Here is an 8,270-nt window from a genome sequence, read left to right as displayed (position 1 = left end):
GACATGAAGTTGCATATTGACAGGCTGGGAATGTTGGGTGTCGTGTTCCCAAGGAAGCTGGTTGTTGACTCGATTCTTCATTCACTTCCTAAGTCATATAGTCAGTTTGTTAAAGACTACTATATGACAGATCATGACATGACCCTTATTGATCTTACCTATTTCCTAATTGTTGCTGAATCAACAATGATTTGGTACATTGGTAAAGAAAATTTGATTGGAAGATCTACTTCCAAAACTTCCATGGACAATGACAATGGAAACATCAGAAGTCAAAAAAAGACTTCTCTTTCCAAGGGAAAAGGAAAAGGCTAAGTCTGAGATTGTCCCACGTGCCATTCCGAAAGAGTATGTTTGTTTGTATCGCCAAGAGAAGGGCCATTGGATGCCAAGCTGTCGTATCTACCTGAAGGACCATAAGGATGGTAAAGTCAAAATGGTTGACTCCGCTTCAGGTAAGTCCACTATCTAACTCTATTAAGTTCCTATTTGGAGATTCTTAATGCATGATGCGACAAGATTGTAGTTTGATGTGTTTGTAGGATTGAAGAAAAGAAAGGAAGCTTAAAGGAAGAGTAAGTTGAGTCTGGTCGCCAAGAGATGGATTTCGATCACATGGTTCGATGATCAGATTTGTGAAGCTGCTACTAGGAGTTATGATAGGTTGCTTAGTAATATGTAGTAACATAGTTTTCATTTGTAATTGCATTGTAAGGATAAGTTTTCCGCATTTTATAAACAAAGAAAATTTTTAATTTTTATCTTATTTATGTTTCCTTGCAATGAGATTTGCGAATTCCGAGGAAATTCGGCGCTCTGCACGCCTTGAACTCCCGGAACGAGGGAGTTCGGGCCCCAACCAGACCCGCAACAATCTCAGCCCTGAGTCTCTCCTCCATAATCTCCATCATACCCTCCTTGAGCATCCCAAAAATAAATGGGGTAGTGTCAAGGATGCCCCTGGTAACCTCGGATGCGATAAGCTCGCACAGCCTCTCATCAATGACATCAATAGTGTCACCTAATCCTACCCCGGACCCAGATCCTGATCCTAATCCCCCTGCTCGAAATCGTGTCACCACCATGCTGAACTGAAATATCAAAAACTATAGCGATCAGGATTTCCATATAAGGGATTTCCCCACACCGGTTCTCGTTGAAGTCATCAGATATAACATCGGTTCGGGTACAGGTCCCGTGCTTTCAGTAGTACGGGTCCTATGCTACCTTCCACACCTACCTATACCTTTCCCCGATGCTCTACCTGCTAACCCCAATTTGTCCCAAAACTAAACCATATTCCACAACTACCGCATACTTCAATCTCAGGCTGTCCTAAAATTTACTCTACCCATATCAATCAGACCAGTCATAACAGGTTGCCTTTATGAATGCAAATTGTACACAAAAAAGGATCAAATTGACTTTCGAATAAAAGATTCTACCCTAGGACCACAACCAAACAAGGAACAGGAAATAAAGCCAAATGAATCATTATAAGGCTATCAGCTCCTAAGCGTATATAATTTTAAAATCATAAACATAGCAAGTTCAAAAAGGCTCAAATATCAGTATAACATGGCTCAACTGATCACATGCGTTGCACTCTCATCTTTTCATTTCTTTTGAAACCATTTGTTATGTTATTTTTGAAAACAATTTTACCATTTACTTAGTTTGAGTCCTGACACACCCGAAGGTGTGCCCGAATCCCTCAAACCAAGGCTCTGATACCAACTTGGAACGACCCATTTTTAAAAGAAAATTTTCATATTTAATTTAATCAAACACCTTTACATAAACTATAAAAATCCCAAAACAAATGTTTTCAATCCACAATCTTTACAACTTTATTTAAAACATCAGAGTGTCCCATAAAACATCGATGAGAGAGTGCCCGCTGCGCCGTCAAGCCTTGCCTTTACCCTTGGGCTCAGATGTACCTAAAACAAATCCACAAACTGTAAGCTAATGTTTAGTGAGTTCCCTCATAGCAAACCCACACACAAACCACATATAACATATCATACTAGGTATAACAGTTACACATATCATATAAGCTATGCAAACAACAGATAGAGATGTTGTGGTCTCGTCCCCAAGGTCTTACTCCAGGATGCCATGGGCTCCCCACGTGGTCTTACACCTAAGTGTCATGGGCTCTCCCATGGTCTTTGATAAGAAAGCCATGGGCTCTCCACATGGTCTTACATCCAAGTATCATGGGCTCTCCCATGGTCTTCCATACAAACATACCACATATAACACTAACATACTTCCTAGCTCATGCCAACTAAGATGTCACATAATACAATTTCAGCTAGGATATTACACAACATAAAATGTGTCGGCCTTGGTGCCTTAGACCCATGGGTATGGTGAGGAGACTCACCTTTGGAATGTTAAAATGGTAAGCTGAATTCAGATATATCCCATGCTGCCTCTTCTCAACTACCTATAATCATCAAGTGATTAACTTAACACCATCCCATAAATTCCCTCAGCGTTAACCCTGGACAAGTTCAAGGTTAAGGTCAACTGTCAAGGTCAACAGTCCATGTTTACCTCAACTCGTCGAGTACAACCAGCCACTCGTCGAGTTCCTTTCATAACTCGTCAACTCGCCGAGTCACTTGAGTGACTCGTCGAGTTTGATAATTTTTATGGACATAAACTCTCAACCGTAAACCCATCCAGTCGAAAACCCCTTGGTCGTAAACTCATTGGATGACTCGTCGAGTTGGTTAAAGAACTCGGTGAGTTCCTTTAGTCCTTCTCGTTTTCGGCCTTTTCCATTGGGATCTAGAGTCCCAAACTTTATATCTAACCTTTCGTAGTGTAGATGTCACATAAAGTTGCAAACTTTACGTGTATGCAAGGCCTCGCATGGCCATAACACCAAAACTAGTCTTCATACAAGATTTTACAGCATGGAAAGGGATTGAACTGCCTAAAGGAGACAACTTTATGTCATTGGGAACCTAAAGAGGTCCATATCTAGAACCATATCCTTGTGATAAGTCTAGATCCGAGTGTAACTCCATTTTGCACCAAAAATGGCCATTTACTTCCAAGAAGAGGGATCTAAGTAACTAAAGCTCAAGGTAACGACTTTATACCTCAAGATGGTGGCCAATACAGTGTAGATGTCGGATCTACTGCTTCTCTCCTTGCTCCTTCTTCTTCAAGCTCTAAAAATCCTTCACAACCCACCAAAATCACTCACAAACGCTCTTACTCTCAATCAAGAGTATTCACGGCCGCAAACTGCTTTCTGTAGTGAGAAAATTAAGATGGGTCCCACCAATCACCATTTCATCTATCATCCTCCTCAACTTCTCTTTCCTTTCCATCTTTAATGACATCAACGTCTTCGCTATCCATTTTTTTCGATCATTCAACTCCGGCGAACCAACACCACAACCCTTCTATTGGGTTGTGGTGGTGGAAAATTCAATGAAGAGATAGTGGGTTGTGTGGTTGGTTCGTCGGAGTTGAAGGACCAAAAAAATAAGGGACGGTGAAGACATCAATATCACGAAAGATGGAAAAGAAATAGAAGTTGAGGATGATGAGAGATGAGATGGTGACTAGTGAGATCCAACTTAAATTTCTCAAATGTGGTTTCAGGTTTAAGGTGAGAAGATGTAGATATGTGGGTTCTATTAAATTTTTTAGATATATAAAAAATAAATACATAAATAAGAAAAAGAAAATATAAAATAAATTAAAAAGGGCACAATGGTCTTGTGAGGTAAGACATGGACCAAACGCACAACAAAAATAAACAGTAGGGATCATCCGAGTTAAAAAATAAGATATGGACCAAACGCATAAATTACCTAAACTATAGGGACCATTCATGTAATTTACTCTTACCTTTTTTGTGTGTTCAAATTAGGGTAAGAAATTTTTTTGTACACATCTAGATAAGAAATATTTTAAAGTGTTCACATATGACCGGATGTAACCTGCTACAGCCGGTCATAATGGTTATATGTGAACACTCTGAAAATTTCGTTATCTAAATGTGTAAAAGAAAGATATTTACTTAGATGTGAAAAAACCAAAAAATTAATTAACTTGTGAAGTCTATTTCCCGATTTAATAGGATATGTAGTTTCACGTTTAACAATTTCTCTATTAAATATAATATGTTTTTTTTTTACATTTTCGGAATACTCTATCATCGCTTTCGGATTAAATAAAAGAAATTCTAAAAAGAAAGTTTAGGATTTGGATGATACAATTTTTTAAAAGGCGGCCGGTTTCGGATAAACGAGCAAGACATCAAAAGGTATGATTAAATATGTAAACCAAATAAATGTTAAAAATATAAATAAAAAAAACATTACTAAAAAAGATAAATGAATTTAATTACTAAAAAAGTTAACGTGAAGTTGACGATTGTTTTTATTTTACCCTTATATAAATGCCTCAAAGTCAAAAATTACAAGACCCATTTTCAACACCCGTTGTTGACCGTTGTAATATTTTAGCCTTTTAGGAACATTTGTCTTCTTTCATTACCCAAACTTCAATTTTTTAAGGAGAAACCCAAATAACAGAAGTACAAAGAAGATGAACATGAAACAGGTGGAAAAAAGCTGGTTCTCATGGCGGCTGGCTAGTCTAACGGTGGTGATGATGTTCCTATCCATGGCAAAGCCGGTGACACCACAGTCTACTGATAGAAATAACACTATGGTGAGATATTATTGTAGTGAATTTTACGGTATGAACGCAAAATATTTCTTCCAGAATGTCAACACCACCCTTTCAAACCTCCGCCGACAGCTGTTGGTGAACCGTGTACACTATGCTGCTGCACGAACTTTGATCAATGGAGAGGCAGTTTGGGGCCTTGCTTCATGCCGGGGATATGTCTCCACCACCAATTGTGTTGCTTGTTTTGACGACGCTGTCGTTCTGCTGAGAGCTTGTGGGCGTGGTAGTGGAGCTCATGCTTTTTACAATGACTGCGATCTCAGGTTCTTATGATATTTAAATTTCTTTTTACTTGTATATGACTTTGTCTAATTTCGAAAAACGTGTATATAATCCATTTCCCAATGAAAGTCAACTTCAGAAATTTTCTATTTCATGTATTTACATCAAGATAAATTTAATGTTTCTAAATTATTCATCCTCGTAAAAAATTGCATAAATATGATTTTTTTTTTTTTTTTTTTTGGTTTACTTAGTGAGTCCTTACTTTATTATGAAATCATTGGTGTCTTTATGATAGTTAGAGACTTTTGGTATAGGTACGAGAATTATAACTTCTATGCGGATGCCAACAATCGAGGTGGTATTGTAATATGTGGTAATACAAAATCCCCTCAGCAAACAGAGTTCAGAAAAACAGTAGAAGGATTGATATCAGACCTTCGAACAGCAACACCAAGAACATCAGATTTTTATGCAGCTTCCACAAGGGCTTTACCTGGTCGTTCTCGAACAGTTTACGGGATTGCCCAATGCAATCTAAACTTAAGCCAAAGTGTTTGTGAAGATTGCTTAAAACCAAGATATAGTTCTTTAGATGATTGTCTTCCTAGCACTAATGGGTGGGCTATTAACAATGGTTGTTTTATGAGGTACTCCAACACTCCGTTTTTTAGGCTAAACCAGACGACTAATATTACACCTCTTCTTTGGGATGGTGAGACTTCTACTCTTTTAGAAACCATCTTTTTCAAGTATTGATGAACATTTCATTTCATATATATGCTATATAGGAAATTCAAACAAGAAGAGATCCATAATTGGGGGAGTCTTTGGAGGTGTATGCTTTCTGTTGCTTGTAATTGCATTTGTCGTATGGCGTCTCATATCAAAAAAGACTAGTGGTCTCCAACAAGGTAAACAACAAATTCATCATTTAGCATGGAATTTTGTAACTGTTTAATTAATTTCTTTGAGCTTATGGTAGTCTAACATTGTGCGAGCTATCTTAGAGCTTATTTACATCTTCCTGATATGTTCCCTTAAGTTTTTGTTTCCAATTTGAAGATAATTCAACTGGATCAACTGAGTTGTTACAAGGTCCAGCAAGATATAGCTACAATGATTTAAAAGTAGCCACTGAGAACTTTAGTGACGAGTGCAAAATTGGAGGTGGGGTGTTTGGTGAAGTATATAAGGTAATACTTAAGGTTGAAAAATATATATTTCTTACTAGAGTACTAACATAATTGTATTTTTTAGAAGATAAAGTGTAATAACCGGTATTTGATGCATGAATCCATGATTGACAAAATAGTCATTTACTTCACTTCACTGTTTGTGTATGGTAGGGCATTCTAAAAGATGGGGGATTTGTTGCAATTAAAAAAACAGTTATGTCCTCCACTAGAGGAAAAATACACTTCAATGATCAACTTAAGATCATTAGCAATGTTCATCATCGGCATCTTATTCGTCTTCTTGGATATTGTAGCAAAGGGCCTCTTTTATTTCTTGTCCACGAGTTCATGGACAATGGTAGTCTTGATCAATTCCTTTATGGTAAGTTGAAGCATCTTATTTAGCTTATGAGCTCTTTGAGTTAATCTCCATTTTGCATCTGCTGAAGTTACTTTTAATGGACAGGTGACAAATCAAGGAACCTAAGTTGGAGACAGAGGTTTGACATTATCTTTGGGACAGCAAAGGGTCTTGCATATCTACATGAACAGTATCATGTTACAATCATTCATAGGGATATAAAAACGAGAAACATTCTCCTTGATGATGAACTACAGCCCAAAATTGCAGATTTTGGGTTGATAAGGCTCCTACCAGAAGATAAGACTCATCTTAGCACCAAACTGGCAGGGTCCTTGTATGTTTAAATGAATGCATATAAATTTTCTCCCAACTCTTACTTCTCTTGTTCTCCTGATCAAAATTTGTCCCTAATAAATATGTTTAATCTCACCAGGGATAGTGGTTATGTAGCACCAGAATACGCCATTCATGGGCAGTTGTCTGAGAAAGTGGATACATACAGCTTTGGTATTGTGGTCCTTGAAATCGTTAGTGGCAAGAGGTGCAAGGATGTAATAGATGATAAATCAGTTAATCAAAGCCTCCTTGATCATGTAAGAATTGTAAACTCAAGGATCAATGGTCTTCTAAAGCGTTACATTCACTTGCTATTTCTTATTTGTGGTCCATTAAGTGATGTCGTGATTTATTATATCAAGAGATCTTAAACTTTGTATAGATTTTATTAACTTTTATTTTATTATTTTGTGTGGTAGGCTTGGAATCTATACGAGAGTGGCACGCATGTGAATCTAATTGACAACAGGCTAGATGCTAGTGAATATGAAGCAGAAGATGTGATGAAGATCATAGAGATAGCGTTGATGTGCACTCAGTCACAGGTTTCTGCAAGGCCGGCAATGTCTGAAGTGGTTACGCTTTTAAGTGACAAATCTCTAGATGAAATACCACCAGTTAGATCTACGTTTCACGAAGATGATATAAAGATTCCAATTGATGCCTCGATATCATTGTCCTCTAATGCCACTGCCTCCACTGTTCAAGTTTCTGGCCGTTAAAACCTCATGTTATACACCATTACTGGTTTTAAATTTTATAAATATATAGAATAATATAAGGGTTATAAAATCACATAAATCTTATTGTATGTATTCATGACTTTATATAATACAAGGATATACAATGAGAACTGATTCGTAAACTATAATTTTTTCCACACATAGTAAATCGTGTTTTAAAATTTCGTATTGTCCCTATAAAACATAAATTGTTATGTATCGAGAAAATATTATATATGAATCACTTCTATCGAACTATCCTAAAATACATGAAATACAATAATCATTAAATCTTATCTGTTCGCAATAAAATTTAAACCATAATCAAATTGAACACTATAATTTATAGTGGAAAAACCCAATATGGTAATAAATTTTTTCTTTAAAAAAACACTAGAAGCACTATATTTAAACTAATAGTATTGAAGAAGGATCACAATGGCTTGTAAAGTTAAAGGGAGTAGTGTTAATTTTGTCATGTTAAAAGTATTGCCATATAGGCACATTGGATTTATCACATTGCTTTGAAAGTTTTCATTTTAGAGGGTGTGGGTTGTCATTTTTAACATGTTTATTTTTTTCTAAATTTAATTTATATAAAAATTAATCAATTTCAACATATTGTATTAATAAAAACTAAAATTTTATTAAACTTGAAAGGAAATTACAAAAAAAAAAAAAAAAAAAAAAAAAAAAAAAAAAAAAACATAGAATTTAAAA

The 8,270-nt window shown here is 36.2% G+C and overlaps 1 protein-coding gene across 2 annotated transcripts; it reads left to right on the top strand.

Annotated features, from left to right (window-relative positions):
- Positions 1-4,525: 4,525 nt before the first annotated feature.
- On the top strand, positions 4,526-7,699 carry LOC145087161 (cysteine-rich receptor-like protein kinase 2). 2 transcript variants are annotated; one of them, XM_079025071.1, is made up of 9 exons: positions 4,526-4,707; positions 4,798-4,991; positions 5,268-5,665; positions 5,742-5,864; positions 6,016-6,146; positions 6,300-6,510; positions 6,595-6,826; positions 6,926-7,085; positions 7,248-7,699. In XM_079025071.1, the coding sequence occupies exons 1-9, from the start codon at positions 4,582-4,584 to the stop codon at positions 7,548-7,550; spliced, it is 1,878 nt and encodes a 625-aa protein (XP_078881197.1). In that variant the 5' UTR covers positions 4,526-4,581; the 3' UTR covers positions 7,551-7,699. The 2 variants fall into 2 exon arrangements, with proteins under 2 accessions (XP_078881197.1, XP_078881196.1); XM_079025070.1 differs by having other exon boundaries at positions 4,526-4,991.
- Positions 7,700-8,270: the final 571 nt, after the last annotated feature.

Source organism: Lactuca serriola, chromosome 2, assembly GCF_051521515.1.
Source record: "Lactuca serriola cultivar US96UC23 chromosome 2, Lser_US96UC23_V15, whole genome shotgun sequence".
NCBI lineage: Eukaryota > Viridiplantae > Streptophyta > Magnoliopsida > Asterales > Asteraceae > Lactuca > Lactuca serriola.
Note: the sequence above shows the minus strand (reverse complement) of the source record. Positions and strands in the feature narration are given on the sequence as shown.

Coding starts and splice junctions, on each gene's coding strand:
- LOC145087161 (XM_079025070.1), top strand. CDS start 4,582: ATGAACATGAAACAGGTGGAAAAAAGCTGGTTCTCATGGCGGCTGGCT. Junction 4,992..5,267: donor TACAATGACTGCGATCTCAG/GTTCTTATGATA, acceptor CTTTTGGTATAG/GTACGAGAATTATAACTTCT. Junction 5,865..6,015: donor GACTAGTGGTCTCCAACAAG/GTAAACAACAAA, acceptor TCCAATTTGAAG/ATAATTCAACTGGATCAACT.